Raw genomic sequence first — 19,955 nt, 5'->3', positions numbered from 1 at the left:
AGTAAATGCATAACTAATATTAAATAACAGTGAACAATACATTTGTCACAAAACAGTATTTAATAATAGGGTAGACCAGGTACAGTTGGTACACTTTTTGCTTTCACTGTTACCACACCAAAATTATGGGACTGAAAAGAAGTGAAACAAAGTGATTTTTCATATGACATTTCTTTTACTTGTCTACTAAAATATTATTAATTATTAACATCCATAAGTAGGTCATATTTTTCACAATTAGCTCATAAACACAAGAAGCTTTTTTGTTCCAACTGTACCCATGTCGAAAACAGTCAGGTACACTCTTAGAAGAGGTCGAACCTTTGGAGTTCAATAAAGAACTTTACAGTGCAAATATGAACTTCTAACTATCAAAAAGGTTCAAAGTTGAACTTACAGGTAAACTGGTTATTTGGAAGTTCATATTAGAACCTGTGTGTAGTTAAGGTTCATTTATGAACCTTTTCTAATATGATTGGATTCTATGGAGTTGATACAGTGTTTCATCTGTACCCCCCGACCTCCCCGCACATTTCTATAAATTGCATCTTAACATTGAAAGACACCATGTTTTTTGTCCATTTTTAAAGCATAAACTAAGAAGACCAAGAATAAAAATTCAGTTTTACATTCATAAATGGACAAGAAGCTGTTCAATGTCAAATGGAGAGGTGACGTGAAATTCTTAGCCCTAAAAATAGACTGTGTTCAATATCTTCCGCTTAGACAACCGTATAAATATTCCCCAATTGAAAAGGACACTATGCAGTTTTGGAGCAAAAATCACGAGTAAGGTGTGATGCACAGGCACTTTATTTTACGTGTTTTATCTCTCCTTCTGTTCCAACTTTATCTACTTTGTTATTAGCTCATGTTTTAGAAAACATTTCATAATTGTATTGTGTAAGGTTTCATCAGGAAGATTATTTTTTCTTTATTTAGTTTATTATTATTATCATTACTAGCCTACTACTACTACTACAACTATTGCTTTTACTACAGCTGTTGTTAATCATTTATGTGCTGAGATTGCTTGTGCCTAAACGTTTTTACAAAATAAGAATACTGACAAATAACTAGCAATTCAAAAGTACATTATTTTCACAAAAGTAAACGAGATTATTAATATTGTTTCGTTTTTAAGCATGAATAAGCAAATCCTTCAAAATGCTTTAAATGTTTTCTATATCTGGGCTTTGGTACGCAAAGCAATACACTGAAGTCTCTCTCGCGCAATGATGTCAGTGGTCACGTGGAAAAAACCGTTACAAATTTTGAAGCGGCAGCAGCGGGACCCAGTGGGACTGAGCGGAACGACACAAAAATCTGAGGTAAGACAACATAACGTCTCAAATAAACTATTAACTTTTTGAAAAAGCTATGAAACACCTATTTAATGTCATAATAACTTTAAGGTGTGTGATAATGAATAAATGACGACGGGCCTAAGCAGACACGTCGTGTTAATGCGGCCACAATATTGTCAATTTAACGGCCTGGAGAAATAATTCCGGGTGTACCACTTACTACACCTTTTCCACATGTACTATTTCAAGATATTTTCCCGTTTTTTATCCTTACTGTGTGTGCGCGTGTGTTTGCTCGCGCGCCCGAGAGAGAGAGAGAGAGAGAGAATTTAGTAAAAATGAAAAGTTTGTTTTTATTCATATTTTATAACGCATTGTTTTCTAAATTGCAATATTTCTCTGCATATAGAGGCACGAATGAGCTCAGAGCTGATTCACTGGAAAATCCATGTGGCTGACTGGTTGATGGCAACAGTTTCCAGGTGATCATCCCTACATTTCAAGGTTTATCTCACAAAAATGCACACTCTGTTTAACTTCCCCATTGCAGCAAAACAGACATTTTCACAATTAAGCAGATATGACATTCTCCTATTGAATCCTGTTGTTTTAACAGACAATGGAATTGATGCGGACACTTGAATGAACCTAACTGAAAACTATGATAGGCCTACCTAAAATATTCCTTAAATTGAAGGATCAAGTTAAATTCATAAGATTAGAAGAAAACCTAAAGACTGAGATGCCTACCAAGACCACACACACCATTCATGTGTAAGTTTATTACATCTACTCTTAAAGTTTAAAAAAAGTTTGTGGACACCTCTATTAATTATTATTAACATTTTTTAATTACTTAATAGGTTGTACTGAAGAATTCCGTGACTAGCATTTTCTCACATGTATGTATTTAGTTGACACTGTTATCCAAAACAACTTACATTGCTTTAAACTTATATTGCATTCCCGTTTTGGAATGGGATGCCCATAAACTATATTGCTATCATTACAAATTACTGAGCTGTTATTACCATTATAACATGAACCTCTCTGCATTTTTTTTGTTTCTGTAGGACTTGATTTGGTATTTCACATGGATCAATCTCAACACAACGTATTGCTCAAACAGGGTGACCAGAAATTTATCAGCTACCCCACTAGCAATACAAAAAAACTTGAGGAGAGTGGAGATTTTTTTTCTTTATAAAATGTATTTGGTAACACTTTACTTGAAGGGGTGTGCATAAGACTGACTGACACCTTCATAATCATGACATGACACATGTCATGAATATGAAGGAGGTTTTATGAATGTTTATGACAACTGTCATTAAGTGTCATTCGCTCAATTATGTCATTTTTAATGCAAAGATGACATTGTTTGAGATGTCCGAGTTATGACAACTTGACATAAACCAACACATCATAACCTGTCAATGTCTTTGTCATGACAACTTGACATTATTTATCTTTATGGGTTAACATTACATTAAACTTTCATGTCGTTGGTTTTGACATTGGCTGTCATGAGGCCATTATAATAGTGTCATAAATATGTATCTTGAGCTCAAGTACAGTGGTACAAATTGAACTTGTCATTAAAATGTCATTAAGTGACAATACTCTGACAAATAATTTTATAACAGCGTCATGACTATTTTTCATTTCATGTTTTTTTTTTTTTTTTTTTTTTTAAGTTTCCTCCAACAGAAGGTCAGATAATAGACAATTTCAAATTTCGTAAAAAAGATGACACTGTTATAAAATAATGGTAACACTTTATTTTAGGGTCTTTTAACTAGTTGCTTATTACTATTAGCATTCATATGGCTAAAATATTGGCTATTTATTAGTACTTATAAAGCACATATTAATGCCTTATTCTGCATGACTTTATTCTACATTCTTAATCCTACCCAATACCTGAACCTAACAATTAACTATAATAAGCAGTAAATGAAGAGTTTATTGAGGGAAAAGTCATAGTTAATCGTTTATATATGTGTTCCCTATACTGAAATGTTACCAAAATAATGTAATGTAATGTTAACCCATAAAGCTAAGTAGTTTTAAGTTTGATAATTAATCGGCTATGTCATGTTTATGACAGGTTATGATGTTTTGCTAATGTCAAGTTGTCATGACAAAGACATCTCAAACAATGTCATCTTTGCATTAAAAATGACATAATTGAGTGAATGACATTTAATGACAGTTGTCATAAACATGCATAAAACCTCCTTCATATTCATGACATGTGTCATGTCAAGATTATGAAGGTGTCATGTCAGTCTCATGCACACCCCTTCAAGTAAAGTGTTACCATGTATTTATTACTTTTTTTTTATCACAAAGCAAATGGAGTTAAAAAATAATCTGTTTGATCAGATGTGCACATATGTTAATTCCCACAGTGAAGTACAGGTAAGTGCATAATTTTAAAGAAAGATGGAGGGTAAAATTGCCTTTCTTTAATTTCAGGTAAAGCAAGCAAACAATACAACAAGGTTAGTTTAGCCCTGGTTACCAAAAACCAGTCTTAAGTGACAAGACTGGAAGAGTGTATGTAAGAACGTGTCAAAGAGCCCTGCAGTTTCATAAAACCTTTTATAGTATTTTAAATAATATTATTTTTAAAGGAGTCATGGTGTCACGGACAGAAGGAGACAACAGAGGTAATACAATTCACAAAGGTTTATTATTGCAGGTGGCAGAGATGGGGAGAATAAACAGGTTAGTAGATTGAATGATGACAGGTTGAATGAACTTAGCTGGATGATAACAGTCTCTTTGTATTTGTAGATGATGGTGAGCGGATTGGTCTGGACTGAAGACAAAGGACGATGAAGGTGAGGGATCTCAATTATGAGACGAACAGGTAAGGAGCCAGGTAAGTGACACATGGCATGAGATGCTTAAAAACTAATTCAAGAAAGATCACATTTGACTGGTATTGAAAAACTAAATGAAATTCGTAGCAGGTTTAGCAAAGTAAGGAAATGGGTTATTTTACCAAGGGTCCAAGGACTTGTGACACTAAAAATATGGCAAGTATTGTAGATGTAAGTATGTCAAATGAAATAACACCTTTTCACTTACATAGCTAATATATATAAACTGAAGGGCTCTTTGACATGTTCTTACATACACTCTTCCAGTCTTGTCTCTTAAGAACTGTGCCCGGTTGCATAAAGCACCTTAAAGGGTTAGTTCAGCCAAAAATGAAAATAATGTCATTTATTACTTACCCTCATGCCGTTCTACACCTGTAAGACCTTCATTAATCTTCGAAATGCAAATTAAGATATTTTTGTTGAAATCCGATGGCTCAGTGAGGCCTTCATAGCCAGCAATGACATTTCCTCTCTCAAGATCCATAAAGGTACTAAAAACATATTTAAATCAGTTCATGTGAGTACAGTGGTTCAATATTAATATTATAAAGCAACAAGAATATTTTTGGTGTGCCAAAAAAAAACGAAATAACAACTTTTTTAGTGATGGCCGAATTCAAAACACTTACTACAAGCCTGTGTAGTATTTTTGGCACAGAAATACAGTACTCCGTCATTCGTCCAACTCGTGTTTTGAAACTTTGGCCACGTTTAGCATGAGAATCCAACTCTTTAACAGTGTAAATAAGTCAGAATATAGCATTATACCCATGCCGAATCATGATTCGGATTGCGTGTCAAACCACCAAACTGCTGCAATCATGTGACTTTGGCGCTCCGAACCACTGATTCGACACACTCATCATCACTATTTAAGTCCTTATTTTGTTTTTCTGGCACACCAAAAATATTTTTGTCGCTTTATAATATTAATATTGAACCACTGTACTCACATGAACTGATTTAAATATGTTTTTAGTATATTAATGGATCTTGAGGGAGGAAATGTCATTGCTGGCTATGCAGGCCTCACTGAGCCATCGGATTTCAACAAAAATATCTTAAATTAGTCCACTTTCAAATAAAATTTTCCTGATAATTTACTCACCCCCATGTCATCCAAGATGTTCATGTCTTTCTTTCAGTCGAAAAGCTGTATGCTGTATGTCCTACGCCTTCCCTATTCTACTTACGGAAAAAACGGAACTGGTGCTGCATTGGTTCCATAAGTTGAATAGGGAAGGCGAAGGACGTACAGGGTATGCTGTTTAAAGAATACGGAAGTGGCAGAACCACTTGAAGGAGATCGTTTGTTTATATAAAAGCATATACATTTTAAAAACAAATTAGAAAATGACCGATCGTTTAGCTAGGTAAGACCCTTATTCCTCATCTGGTATCATTTAAAGCTCTTTGAACCTGCTCACTCCTTGTAACACTTAAGGTGAAGTTTTCCAAACCTTATGTTATACTTAGGGAAATGACAGTTAAGGGGCTTTATGCATCGTTTTTAAAAGGATTACTTAAGGGAAATTCTTAGGGTTTATGATGTGTCACCTAAAGAAACCCTTAAGTAACACTTAAGGGTGTTGCAGAAAATAACCGTTAAGTTTAAGGGAAACATAAGGGCGATCTTATGGGAAAATTACACTTAAGGTGCTTTATGCAACCGGGCACTGGTATTTTGTAACAATGGCTGAACACACCTTGTTGAATTGTTCGCTTGTTGGAGACCTGGAAATACAGAGAACTGTTTTTACTCTCCAGCATTCTCTAAAATTACGCACTTGCTTAATAATATATTTCTTTTGTTTTGTAGATGGACAATCTGTCTTACCAAGATGTGTATCAAAAGAGGTCAAGGGCAGTTGGGGTAAGTGTCCCAGACAGAATCAACTTAAGTTTTTTAAGAATAGCAGACATGTTTTTGTGGGTAGATTTATTCAGGAGAAGATGATTAACGCATTGGGATCCACTTGGATGAAATGAAAACCAAATGCTTGGAGATCACCAAATCCTTTTAGAGGACTAAATGACACAGACAAAGAGTGAGAGGACAGACTATATAAAACATCACTCCACAAAGGAAATATTATCATGATATCCAGCCCTTAATGTCCCCTCAGTTGTGAGTAAAATTGTGTTTCAAATTATGACTTAAAAGCAAATAATAATGGAAATTCTGTATCATTTAATACGTTTATATTGAATACATACATATTATATTGAATATAACATTATTCTCTTCTTGTTTAGGAACCACGTACACCCAACCCTGTGCTGCATATACTGTAAATGGATGTGCCTTGGATGCAGTCTGTTTTAGAAATAATGATGCAAGGGGAGAAGGTCTGTGAAGTAGACGATATGACCAGGTCACCACAATGTACTTCATCTTCAACCTTGAATATGCTTCAAAGCCGAGAAACACTCTAACATTCTTTGAAAAATAAAAATGTCCTGTTTAATGTCCTGTTTAAACATTATCTTAAAAATTATATATAAATTAAAAATTAAATGATTAAAAATAATATAAAAATGATAGATATTCAGCTACATTCTGTTAAAGGTTGATGGAAATTTATAGATTAATGAATGAAATGATTTATTTATTTGATTGTTTATTTATTTATTTGAATGATAAAAAACAATATTCCTTTTTTCTCTGTCCATTGGTGCCTGTGCTCATTATATTTATGTATTAAACATTTTATAGACAATCATTGTGTTCTGTATTCAATGTTTTGAAATGGGATTAAGATATAGTTATATAAGTTATATATAAGACATATAGTTAATGTATAATTTATATTATATTTTAATAATTATTATTAATATATGTTATTGCTATCTAAAAGGAAAAGGTTCAAAATGGAACCTTAATGAGGCTTTAATGCACCTTTAAGTGAAGGTTCCAATTAGAACCTTTTTAAAAAGGTTCAAAAATGAACCTTTAAGGTTCCCCCACAGTTGCAATCGCCAGGAACCTTAAAAGGTTCATTTTTGAACCTTTTCTTCTTAGAGTGTACAGTTGAAACAGTACCCTAGTACAGTTGAGACACCCATCCGGAATGCTGTAAAGCTGCCTAACCAATTCACTACAAAGGTAAAATACATTTAAAAATGAGAATTTAACAGTTTTTATTTCCATTTAGTATTTTATTTTATTATTTTGTTTAGTTAAAAGTAGTCCATTTGTAAAACATTGTGCAGTAATGGCAAACAGTTTTAGGCCATAAATGTAATATTAACAGTTGAAAAGTTGAGTAACAGTAAAAAACATTGAACAATTGCAAACAGCAATAATAAAACAGATGAAATCTATTAATTTGAATAGATTAATAGATCTTAATAGAACTTGCATCGTGCAACTAAACTGCATGGGCCACAATAGGATTCTATGGTGTGGGTATGTGTCTCAACTGTACCCCGCTGACCACCTCGAACATTTCTCTAGATTTTACGATGACCTTGTATGACACAAAGTCATGCAATATGTCAGTGTTTAGAGCACAAAATAAGGTTTACGAAAATGTAAGTTAACTTTAACAGTCATGTAAGGATGAGAAGCTATTCAATGTGGAAGCGACGTGGTGAAGTGAAAAAATTACCTTAGAAAAAAACTTTCGCCGATATCTTTGGACTGGAGAAGCGCATGTACTTCAAATTTCACACGATTGAAGAGGGCGCTAATATGCATGTGCTAAGAAAATTTCACAGATCAGACTTGTTGCGAACGCAAGTTATTTAAGGTGTTTCAACTATACCCTATAACCAACTGTACCTGGTCTACCCTACAGAGCAATACAGTTTCATCTTTTAAAATAAATAAATATACAACTGTTTATTGTTAGCTCATGTTCGCTCAGGTGCATTAAATATTATCAGATACAATTTTTGATTTCAATATATTAACATTAATAAATGCTTTAGAAGTTCAACATTTTTGTTCTTGTTAAAGTTATCAAATGGAGTTTGTGTAAAATGTTACAAATATTTTTCATAGTAAATGTGAGGAAAAGTATCGCACTGTATATATTGTGATATTTTACTCAAACTGTACAGGATTTTTATAAAAAGGAAGCATCATTTGAGTCAGTCCATCAGAGCTGAGCAGTCGTGGCTTCATGTTGTGTCTCGACTGTCTTCATCTTCACAGTCAGTGGAAATCTTCCTCTCAGCGTCTTCAGATCTCTGATTCACTGGCGCCTGTATGTAGAGCTTCCCATCATCAGCCATGGAGCAGGACAATCCCTCAGGATTCACTCCTTCAGGCAGGTCAAACTCCCGTCTGAACTCCTGGATTCTGCACGAGCACGAGCCTTTCCCAGGATCCTCCTGCTTCTTCTGGGTCTTTCCGCAGACCTGCAGCTTCCTGCCCACCTGCCTGACCGACAGCTCCTCCGGGGAAAAGTCGCGAGTGTCCAGCGTCAAAGCAAAGCGGCTTCCGTCTCTCTCCACTGCGCAGGAGACTGGATAGATCTCCTCAAAGATCTGCTGCTGCAGTTTCTCCAGGCTGCTCCTCTCCTCCTGCAGCACTTCTGCGTGTCTGTGAAGAGCTGTGATCTCCGGACAGAGACTGCTCTGCACTGGCCACTCGGTTCCCATCAGTGATCTGAAGGAAGGCTGGAATCCATGCGGGATCAACATGTTCAGGGTTTGTGTTCTCGAGTCTCTCTGGTTCGTCCGCTCGTGAGGCGTTTAGATTTGACTCGAGTGCTGCGAGTCGCTCGGCTTTATAGCGCGTGTTCTTCAGCACCAGAGAGTTCATGAACTTTCCAGGCAGTTCCGGATTCGTCCAGTGGGGGCAGAAGAGAGAGGACTGATGACATCACACCTGTCACAGTCTTATTTTAGATGAGGATTGGACAACTTATAAGTTCATTATATTATTTTATAGCTTTAAGGGACTCCAGCTGAAAATTATAGATTTTATCTACCAGGAATAGAAGAGATCCATACCAGAATTAAAGGGTTAGTTCATCCAAAAATGAAAATAATGTCATTTATTACTCACCCTCATGTCGTTCCACACCCGTAAGACCTTCGTTCATCTTCAAAACACAAATTAAGATATTTTTGTTGAAATCTGATGGCTCAGTGAGGCCTCCATAGCCAGCAATGACATTTCCTCTCTCAAGATCCATTAATGTACTAAAAACATATTTAAATCAGTTCATGTGAGTACAGTGGTTCAATATTAATATTATAAAGCGACGAGAATATTTTTGGTGCACCAAAAAAACCAAAATAACTTATTATATAGTGATGGCCGATTTCAAAACACTGCTTCAGGAAGCTTCGGAGCGTTATGAATCAGAGTGTCGAATCAGTGGTTCGGAGTGCCAAAGTCACATGATTTCAGCAGTTTGGTGGTTTGATACGTGATCCGAATCATGATTCGATACAAAAGATTCATAACGCTCCGAAGCAGTGTTTTGAAATCGGCCATCACTAAATAAGTTATTTTTTTTGGCGCACCAAAAATATTCTCGTCGCTTTATAATATTAATATTGAACCACTGTACTCACATGAACCGATTTAAATATGTTTTTAGTACATTAATGGATCTTGAGAGAGGAAATGTCATTGCTGGCTATGGAGGCCTCACTGAGCCATCAGGTTTCATCAAAAATATCTTAATATGTGTTCTGAAGATTAACGAAAGTCTTAGGGGTGAGGAACGCCATGAGTAATAAATGACAGAATTTTCATTTTTGGGTGAACTAACCCTTTAAGTGTTCAGAAGAGAGGATTTTGGTGACATCAGCCAAACAGGATTTGATGAAAGACCTCAGAGACCTTCTCTCATCAAATTAAGACAAGGATTGTGTAATAAGAAAATAATTGTTTTTTGATTTCAATTTGACTGCGGGTGCTACATACGCAACATAATTAAATACATAAATGAAAAAGAAGCAAAACACAATATAGCTCATTTATTTGGGTGTTCCAGTTGTCAGTAGACATGTTTCCTCACTGAGATTCACACAAACAAAGTGAACATTCATCACAGTTGAACTGAAACTTCTTACAGACAATCTTATATATATATTGTATCTTTATCTTTGCAATAAGAGAGTGACAGATCTTACACTAATGAAAACAGAACGTAATGCTTTGAGCTGCAGTTAAGACTGAGGGACTCTAAAAATGTCACACCATTCTTGTACATTCATAAGAAAGAGCCTGTGCTGGAAGCAGTAGGAGAGCGGCTGGAGGGTCGAGGGTCGGATTTCTGCATGCATCGCTTGGGTCGTCCTACAGCGGACGCTCTGAGAAGGCTGTGTAGCTCTTCACTCGTGCAAAAAACAGAGGCGTGTACATTTTGTCTACATCGAATGCAGTGACGACTGTCTCTCCAGTTGATCTAAGAGAGGAAAGGAAAAGGAGTTTAGAAAAAATGTACACAATTCACACAAATGCTCACTGCCTACTGACTGTTCTGGATCAAGTTTAGCACTCTTTCAAGCAGTGATGTCACTTAAACTCAACAGCACCAAGACACGATTAGTACGGGCCCAAAGACTACAGGAGGTCCCAGGACCCCAGTTTGAAACCCCCGCACTAATGCATCATCACTGGTTGCGTGAACAGAACAGGTGCAGCTCCACTGGGCCTCATCAGATACCTGTAGGTGATGTGGCAGGAATGGTGGATCCACACCAGCTTGCTGAAGCTCTGCCGCCCCCTAGGGGACAACTGCAGTCCTACATGGAAGGAGCGCTCGGCTTCAGGGACGGTGTTCCGCCTGCAGAACCGGCTCCTCTGGTACTCTGACACCTTCTGCTGAAAGACGACAATCAATCGGTTTATTGCTAGTAAAACGGCAAACAAACAGAACAGCGCTGTTAAATGACAAACCAACCTCTTCTTTTCTCTTGGAGACGACGACATAAATTTTGGTTTTATTGTCTGTGTCCTGGGACAGCCGATAATGGCCAAACATGATGGAATCCATCCTGTGGAAATTGAAGCTTTTTAATGATTTAACCGTCAGGTCACATGAACAAGAATGTGTTATCAGCGAGTCAAGTTCAGAGGTGTTATTTAGGCCCATGACACACACCTGGAGTTCCTGTTGCGCAGCTTTGGGACAATGACCAAAGGGTCCTCAGGGGTGGTCAACATCATGGCCTGACCATCAGGGAAGAAGCGCAGGTACCTAAAAGATCAGGTCTTGTCAAAGCCTCATAACACTGAACAAAACCTATTCTGTTCAGGGACATTCAAGAGATACTCCACTCAGAAATGAAAATTCAGTCATCATTTGCACCCCCTCATGTCCTTCCAAACATGCATGACATTCTTTCTACTGTGGAACATGAAAGAAGATATTTTGAGAAATGCCTCAATAGTTTTTTTTTTTTTTTTTTTTAATCCATACAATGGGATCAATGGGCTCAAATACTGTTTGGTTTCCAAAATTTGTGCATCACAAGATGAAATGCTTAATTGTTAGCATAAAAGGTCTCTAACGTCGTGTTTTGTGCCGCCGCTTTGCCAAAGCATCTGGTTTAGGGTGCTTATTAAATGCAAGGTTGTGATTTAATTAAAGGTGAACAAAGCATCTTTTGCAAGATCTAATATAAGTCTCTGGTGTCCCGGGACCAAAGTCCACCACTCGTAGTCTCACAAAATCCTGTTGGAAGCACTGGAAATGCATACAGGTTTGGAACCACATGAGGGAGAGTAAATGTCATTTTTGAGTGGCGCATCCCTTTAAAGCCCAGATCTCACCTGTAGAACTCCACCTGGTGCCAAGCCCTGTAGAAGCCATCAAGAGACTCCTCCCCCTGACGGCTGTATGATGTTTTACTGATGTAAACGCCTGGACAAACCACAGACGTTTATTTAACACTGTATATGCTGCACATATTTAAGAAGACATTCATAAACGCACACGTTTACCATCAAAGCGCACACGTGGCCTCTCCAAAAACATCTCTCTCCAGGATGAAAATGGCAGCATTTTGGTGCAGCTCCGCCCCCAGACTCTCAAACAGGCAGACCGCCAAATCTCAGGGTCCCTGCAGCGAAACACCCACAATTAAATGGCAAACAAATTGTTTTTTGAGCACAACCTGCTATGATGCAGGGGGAGGCTGGTTCACTTAGATGTTTGGTGAGTCTGTGAGCCCACCTTGCACAGATGTAGAAACCCCTGCAAACCAGGGAGAGCTGCTCTAAGGCTCGGAGGTCCAGGTCACATGACACCACCCAGCGGAAGATATACATGAGCACCTCAAGGGGCAGAGCTGTGGATATGAAAAAGGAACTGTCAGGGCAAGAAGAAAACTCTGGAAATCCAAGCAGACCAGCTCCAGTGTGAGAGTTACCTGAGATGTGCACCTGTGATGTGTCTGTCTCAGGCTCACACAGCTTCATGGTGTCGTCCTCCAGCATCAGATGCTGTTGGAAGTACGTCAGTAGATCGTCTATCTCCTGATCCTTCTCATTGTCCTCCAAGCTATAATGTATGAATAAGTACTTAAGTGCAACATGCATGCATTACAGTAATGAGAAAATGTGCTTGAAAATTGCCATGAAAATAAGTCTCCATTTTCACGAAATCGTAATTTTCTCACAATTCAAACATTACCATGGCTTGCGAGCAAGCTTTACTATAAGGTTTACACAAAAGCGATATCTATCAAAAAATATATTAAAATTATTGAATATTTTACAGCAAAGCATGAGTATAAAATGTATATTAACCATAAATTTGATAGTATTTATTAATTACTAATTTTTTGGTAACACTTTACAATAAAGTCCCATTATTTATTGTTGGTTAATGCACTAACATTCATGAATAATGGACAATATATTTGATTCAGTATTTGTATACAACTAAAATACAACTGTTCAGTGTTAGTTCATGTTTGCTCAGATCCATTAACATCAACATATACTTCTTTTGGATATATAATGTATTAGTAAATGTAGAAATTAACATTAACTAAGATTAATAAATGCTTTAGAAGTATTGTTCATTGTTAATTAATGTTTTTTAATTAACCTTATTTTCATATAATGTTAACCTTTTTTTCAATTTTTTTAAATTATTTTCCATGAATTTTGCAAGGCTGGAAAACACTGTTTACAATTGTCCTACTATGCATCAAAGTTTTCCACGATAAGCACATGTGATCCGAGCACTTACTAGCTCCCACCCCGTTCCGGATCAGGAGTTCTGCTGTAGTTGATCCTAAACTCAATGTCTGGGACCAGCTGCATCGCACTCTTATAGTACTTGATGGCTGCAAATAATGAAAAGTGGAAAATTCTACCTGCAGCCCCAGCATTCACTTCATCAAGTAATCAATTTATAAAAGTAACTGGCTAATCTAAATAAATAAATGAACGAAAACCTTCATAAACAGCTCCATTCTGTTCTTCCTCGACTGCCTTCAGGAACAGCTCCCGGGCCTAAGACAGCACACATTCACAATCACTGACAATACATGGTCAAGTGAAGCTCGCTTCACACATTATCAATGCTGCACTCTATAAGTGATTTATTTTCAAAGTATGTGTGCAATAACACACAGTATGAATATTCATGAATTCACACCTTTTCCTCTTTAGCTATCTCCTGTTTCCTCCTCAGTTCAGCAGTTTTTAGGAGACTTCTCTTTCCACCTGAGCTGGGCTGAAGCTCAGACATCCACTTGGCCCGAAAAGCACTGAGCTCCATCTGAAACATCAAACATCAGCTACAGATCCACGTCTAACAGGCACTGATAGATTATGTTCATAGAAAATTCTGGATTTCCACGCCTTCTGACCAATGTGCTTCCATGGCTTTTCCAGTCATTCATGAATAACAGGATTTTTGAAGTCAACAATAAAAAGCCTTCCAAAACCCATTTTACTTCCGTAATCAGGCAGATTTTAATGGAAGCCTGTGTCTGCTACAGAAATAAAAAAGGTCATTATGACTTTTTATCTCACAATTGCAAGTTATAAACTCGCAATTGTGGGAAAGTCTGAATTGCAAGATATAAAGTCATGATTGTGAGGAAAAATTCTAAATCGCGAGATATAAACTTGCAATTGCGAGAAAAAAGTCTGAATTGAGATATAAAGTAAATTGTGAGGAAAAATTATGAATTGCGAGATATAAACAATTGCGAGAAAAAAGTCTGAATTGCGAGATATAAACAATTGCGAGAAAAAAAATCTGAATTGTGAGAAAGTTTGAATTACGAGATATAAACTCGCAATTACTAGAAAAAGTCTGAATTATGAGATATAATCTCACAATTGTGAGAAAAAGTCTGAATTATGAGTTATAAACTTGCAATTGAATTATGAGATATAATCTCACAATTGCGAAAAAAAAAAGTCTGAATTGTGAGATATAAAGTCATAATTGTGAGGAAAAATTCTGAATTGCGAGATATAAACAATTGCGAAAATAGTCTGAATTAAGAGATATAAACATGAGAAAAAAATCTGAATTGCGAGATATAAACTCACAATTACAAGAAAAAAGTCTGAATTGCAAGACATAAACTTGCAATTGCGAGAAAAAAGTCTGATTTGAGATATGAAGTCATAATTGTGAGGAAAAATAATGAATTGCGAGATATAAACAATTGCGAGAAAAAAGTCTGAATTGCGAGATATAAACAATTGCGAGAAAAATCATAATTGTGAGATAAAGTCTGAATTATGAGATATAAACTTGCAATAATGAGAAATGGTCTGAATTATGATATAAATTCGCAATTGCGAGAAAGTCTGAATTATGAGATATAAACTCACAATTTGCGAGAAAAAGACTGAATTACGAGTTATAAACTCGCAATTGCGAGAAAGTCTGAATTATGAGATATAAATTCACAATTATGAGAAAAAGTCTGAATTATGATATAAACCCGCAATTATGAGAAAAAGAATTATGAGATATAAACTCACAATTATGAGAAAAAGTCTGAATTATGAGATATAAACTCGCAATTATGAGAAAAAGTCTGAATTATGAGATATAAACCCGCAATTACGAGAGAAAGTCTGAATTATGAGATATAAACCCGCAATTACGAGAGAAAGTCTGAATTATGAGATATAAACTCACAATTGCGAGAAAAAGTCTGAATTCTGAGATATAAACCCGCAATTACGAGAGAAAGTCTGAATTATGAGATATAAACCCACAATTATGAGAAAAAGTCTGAATTCTGAGATATAAACTCACAATTGTGAGAAAAAGTCTGAATTATGATATAAACTCGCAATGCGAGAAAGTCTGAATTATAAGATATAAACCCGCAATTATGAGAAAAAGACTGAATTACGAGATATAAACCCGCAATTACGAGAAAGTCTGAATTATGAGATATAAACTCTCAATTATGAGAAAAAGTCTGAATTATGAGATATAAACTCGCAATTACGAGAAAGTCTGAATTATGAGATATAAACCCGCAATTATGAGAAAAAGTCTGAATTATGAGATATAAACTCGCAATTACGAGAGAAAGTCTGAATTATGATATATAAACTCGCAATTGCGAGAAAGTCTGAATTATGAGATACAAACTTGCAATTATGAGAAAAAGTCTGAATTATGATATAAACTTGCAATTGCGAGAAAAAGTCTGAATTATGAGAAATAAACTCGCGATTGCGAGAAAAAGTCTGAATTATGATATATAAACTCGCAATTATGAGAAAAAGTCTGAATTGCAAGGTATAACAATTGCGAGTTCCTATTCCAGAACTGTGAGTTTATATCAGAATTTCAATATATATTTTTTTAATTTTTCAGAATTTCAATATAATTCAGAATTTCAAGTTATAAACTTGGAATTATTGGAAAAAAGTCTGAATAGCTATATGTTAACTCACAATTGTGAGAAAAAGTCTGAATTGCGAGTTATAAACAACTGCGAATTCCTATCTCAGAATTATGAATTTATACCAGGCCGAATTCAGAATTGCAAGTTATAAATTATGAGTTTATATCTCATAAGATAACAGAATGGAGGGATTCAATAGTAAGAGCACATGGTGACATTAGCCATAAAGAAGTAATTTCCCAGGTGGAGCAAATTAAATTTTCATGAAAGATTACAAAAGGTTTTTTTTTTTTTTCTTTTTCCTATGAAATAACATATACTAATGATTTATGCACAACAACACCAGGAAGGCAATTTCAGAAAGTAATTAAGGCCAAATTTGATTTCATGCTCAAAATAATTGCAGATTTTCATTGTTAAATCAGGTATAAATCCTTGAAATTCATGCACTTAAAAGATTCACTGATAAATTCACAGGTATAAATGATTATACTTTATTCAATGATGAGACATTACACAACTATTGTCATGAGATTTGCAGCATTTTTCCAAGTGAAGCAGAATATTTAACAAGACAAAAGTAGAGTGGGACTTGATTTATTCAATGAGAGTCGACTGGATGTGTTCCAGTCCAGAATGGAGAGAGGGGGGAGGGATTAAAAAGTAAATGGGATTTGTGATGTCATCCGAAAGGGCAAACATTTCAGAGGTGGAGTAAATGTTTCGTTAATTATTATCTTTGGAATAACATGCACTGCCTTATTGTGCACAATAAAACCAGGAAAGTGTTTCAAGAAAGCAAACAGGATCAATTTTGGTCACATGCTGACTCATATTTCCAGGTTTTCAATAACCATGATGTAGGAATGAGTTCAATTCTAAGTATTTGAAGAACGCACTTTATTACATAAAGACATCTGCAACTTTATTTCATATGTATTCTTAAATATGATAATAATAAAGAGGAGACCAGGTTCACTAACTTGAATATTAGAATCCTCTGTATTTTCATCTTCCCCTTCTTCAACAGTGCCATCAGTATTTTGGTTGCTTTCAGCCTAGAAATAACACACATTCAGTCACTTAACCTGATATGTTAAGTAGGTTAAAGTGCAAACAATATAAAAAAAAGGCGTGACGCAGATCAGAAAAAACATAACCACGTGGTGTTAAAAATGACTGACCAATAGCAAGAAAGCTTGACATGCATTAATCTCAAGGACCCACCTGAAATATTATTGCACTAAATATTTAAAACACAAATAATCGACTATCAAATTAAATTATTATTCGGTGCATCTAAATACAAGTCCAGCTTCGTGATTTGCTAAACTTTGTGAACATGCATGCATAAAATTTGTAAATTTTTAAATTATGGACATAATGCATGATTGCTATTACATGCTAAGCGTTTAAATAATGATTTAAAACTGATATCCAGTAAAACAACTCAAATGTGTGTGACAAGACTATACTACGTCATGGCTGCTAACATGCTAATATTAGTTCCTGATTAGCAGCCCCGCTAATCTTAGAAACAGCTTTTACTAACCATAACAGCTTATTTTGCGAGCTCTTTTAATGTCGCGTTTAGAGACGTGCTTTCAACGAATGTTTTACAGATCACGATCAGAAAAGCGGACGACAGAACGGGCAAATACGCGAGCTCGCCACACGGCAGCCATCACGACGAGTGACTGACAGCAGCGCTCGCGGAGACTCTTGAGCTGCTGTTGTTGGCACAACAACTTCCGGTCTGCGGTTTAAAAATAAAAGTCTAAAAATAAAAGTCTGCCCGTCTGACATAACAAGCTCGCATTTGAAGCCTGCATACGTCATCAAGGATGTCTTATTTAAGAAAAGTAAACGAAATATAATTGACTGATATTTCTCGTGAGGTGTAAAATACTGTAATTTCTTATTTCGTTCTTATTTTATATATATATATATATATATATATATATATATATATATATATATATATATATATATATATATATATATATATCCCTGTATGGTATGCATTATGTTCTAACCATATTTTATGCAAATCTTTTGTTTTTTTTTTGTTTTTTTTTTGCCATATTGCAACTCTGTACCACAATGGAAAATGGTCAAAAAAGTAGTTTTTCTATCAAATTATGATTTTCTTTTCTATTTAAATTCACATTTCTTTTAGAAATTTATAGATTGATATACTTGGAACTCATGCAAACCAAAAATAAGTAGATCCCTATTATTTAATCCCTATCATTCCCTATCATTTGGTTAACTCATCCTCACTGTCATCACATGGAAGAGCTAACTCTGCTGGACATTCAAATGTCATGTGACTTAAAAACAGCATATCATTGGCAACCTTCATACTTACCCTTTTAATTCCCATAGTGCAATATATTGTATTCTTTTCTGAATAACAAGGAAATTAGTAGAAATGAATTGTTGCCATATGGCAACTCTGTACCATAGAGGGATAAATAAATAAATAAATATATATATATATATATATATATATATATATATATATATATATATATATATATATATATATATATATATATATATTAATTTGATGGCTATATTTCATAAATGAGACTGCCTCGATGATGTATGCGGCCTTCAAATGTGACCTACAGAGGATGCAGCCTTATTCCAATAAAAAAAAAAAATAATAATAATAATAATAATAATTTTACTTTTATTGTACAACTTTTTATTATTTTGGGGAAATTTCATATACACAAGAAGAAATGGTCAGGGTCTAAGCCAAATTGTATTCATTTTCTTCAGGAGACTAAAGACTACTGCACCAGTTTGGAGAACATTATAAATAAAAAAAGCAAAGAAGACTTGTCGTATTTTTAAGGAATATTCAGTTTTTTGATTAATGAATCAATGGTTTGTACGCTCTGGCAAGTTTTTTATTTTGTATTAATATGTAAATTTCTGTATAATATTGTAGGTTTCTCTGGTTAATAAAAAAAAAATTAAATAAAAAATTGTACTATTCTCAAATTATTTTTCATGTGCACAGAAAAAGACAAAAATCATTAAAAGCCATTCTTTAAGTTTTACTGTCAAATTTATTTGTGTTTTCATGAATCCTCTAGACATCTTTGGAAATAACAGGATAACTCTATCCTCGATCTGTTAATGTTTTGTTTATTGAATGATAAGTTCACTTTTAAATAAAATTTTCCTGATAATTTACTCACCCCCATGTAATCCAAGATGTTCATGTCCTTCTTTCTTCAGTCGAAAAGAAATTAAAGTTTTTGATGAAAACATTCCAGGATTTTTCTCCATATAGTGGACTTCACTGGGCACCAAACGGTTGAAGGTCAAAATTACAGTTTCAGTGCAGCTTCAAAGTGTTCTACATGATCCCAGACGAGGAATAAGGGTCTCTAGAGAAACCATCACTCATTTTCTATTTTTTTTTTTTATTTTATACATTTTAACAATAAATGCTCATCTTGAACTAGCTCTCTTCTTCTTCTCTATTAGAATTCCAGCAGTGTAGACGCTGCTAAGCATATTACTGCCCTCCACAGGTCAAAGTTTGAACTAATTGCTATATACTTGCACTAGCATATTGTATATAACAATTTATTTCAAACTTTGACCTGAGGAGGGCAGTAATACACTTAGTAGTGTCTACACTGCTGGAATTCTAATAGAGAAGAAGAAGAGAGCTAGTTCAAGATGAGCATTTATGGTTAAAATGTATAAAATTTAAACAAAAATTTAGAAAATGAGTGATGGTTTCTGGAATCCTGGAATGTTTTCATTAAAAATCTTAATTTCTTTTTGACTGAAGAAAGAAAGACATGGACATCTTGGATGACATGGGGGTGAGTAAATTATCAGGAAAAGTTTATTTAAAAGTGGACTAATCCTTTAAAGTCGGTATGAAACGGAAGTTGCAAGTCTTTTCTTCCAT

At 35.1% G+C, this 19,955-nt stretch overlaps 2 protein-coding genes and 1 long non-coding RNA gene across 7 annotated transcripts; 1 reads left to right on the top strand and 2 right to left on the bottom strand.

Annotated features, from left to right (window-relative positions):
• Nucleotides 1–308: 308 nt before the first annotated feature.
• Nucleotides 309–7,225, top strand: LOC125277478. 4 transcript variants are annotated; one of them, XR_007186910.1, is made up of 4 exons: nucleotides 309–1,331; nucleotides 1,717–1,789; nucleotides 6,021–6,329; nucleotides 6,458–7,225. It is a non-coding gene; the product is annotated as an uncharacterized LOC125277478 (long non-coding RNA). The 4 variants fall into 4 exon arrangements; XR_007186908.1 differs by having other exon boundaries at nucleotides 313–1,789; XR_007186911.1 differs by lacking the exons at nucleotides 309–1,331; nucleotides 1,717–1,789 and adding an exon at nucleotides 3,618–4,185.
• A 774-nt stretch (nucleotides 7,226–7,999) lies between these two features.
• Nucleotides 8,000–9,022, bottom strand: LOC125277655 (heat shock protein 30-like). Its single transcript, XM_048206119.1, has one exon. The coding sequence runs from the start codon at nucleotides 8,849–8,851 to the stop codon at nucleotides 8,327–8,329; it is 525 nt and encodes a 174-aa protein (XP_048062076.1). The 5' UTR covers nucleotides 8,852–9,022; the 3' UTR covers nucleotides 8,000–8,326.
• A 1,104-nt stretch (nucleotides 9,023–10,126) lies between these two features.
• Nucleotides 10,127–17,738, bottom strand: LOC125277477 (F-box only protein 9). 2 transcript variants are annotated; one of them, XM_048205868.1, is made up of 13 exons: nucleotides 17,565–17,738; nucleotides 16,996–17,070; nucleotides 13,780–13,902; nucleotides 13,577–13,634; nucleotides 13,369–13,465; nucleotides 12,542–12,672; nucleotides 12,346–12,460; nucleotides 12,114–12,232; nucleotides 11,943–12,033; nucleotides 11,272–11,367; nucleotides 11,071–11,164; nucleotides 10,834–10,988; nucleotides 10,127–10,572 (listed from the first exon to the last, which is right to left on the bottom strand). In XM_048205868.1, the coding sequence occupies exons 1-13, from the start codon at nucleotides 17,565–17,567 to the stop codon at nucleotides 10,464–10,466; spliced, it is 1,266 nt and encodes a 421-aa protein (XP_048061825.1). In that variant the 5' UTR covers nucleotides 17,568–17,738; the 3' UTR covers nucleotides 10,127–10,463. The 2 variants fall into 2 exon arrangements, with proteins under 2 accessions (XP_048061825.1, XP_048061824.1); XM_048205867.1 differs by having other exon boundaries at nucleotides 10,834–10,991; nucleotides 17,565–17,737.
• Between the last annotated feature and the right edge of the window lie 2,217 nt (nucleotides 17,739–19,955).

Source organism: Megalobrama amblycephala, linkage group LG10 (genome assembly GCF_018812025.1).
Source record: "Megalobrama amblycephala isolate DHTTF-2021 linkage group LG10, ASM1881202v1, whole genome shotgun sequence".
NCBI classification, from domain to species: domain Eukaryota; kingdom Metazoa; phylum Chordata; class Actinopteri; order Cypriniformes; family Xenocyprididae; genus Megalobrama; species Megalobrama amblycephala.
Note: the sequence above shows the minus strand (reverse complement) of the source record. Positions and strands in the feature narration are given on the sequence as shown.

Excerpts from the sequence above, each read along its gene's own strand:
- LOC125277655 (XM_048206119.1), bottom strand. The coding sequence starts at position 8,851 with ATGTTGATCCCGCATGGATTCCAGCCTTCCTTCAGATCACTGATGGGA.
- LOC125277477 (XM_048205867.1), bottom strand. Across the intron at positions 13,903-16,995 it reads CAGAGGATTCTAATATTCAA|ATGGAGCTCAGTGCTTTTCG; the intron begins GTTAGTGAACCT and ends TTGATGTTTCAG. Across the intron at positions 11,165-11,271 it reads CTGCGCAACAGGAACTCCAG|GATGGATTCCATCATGTTTG; the intron begins GTGTGTGTCATG and ends CAATTTCCACAG.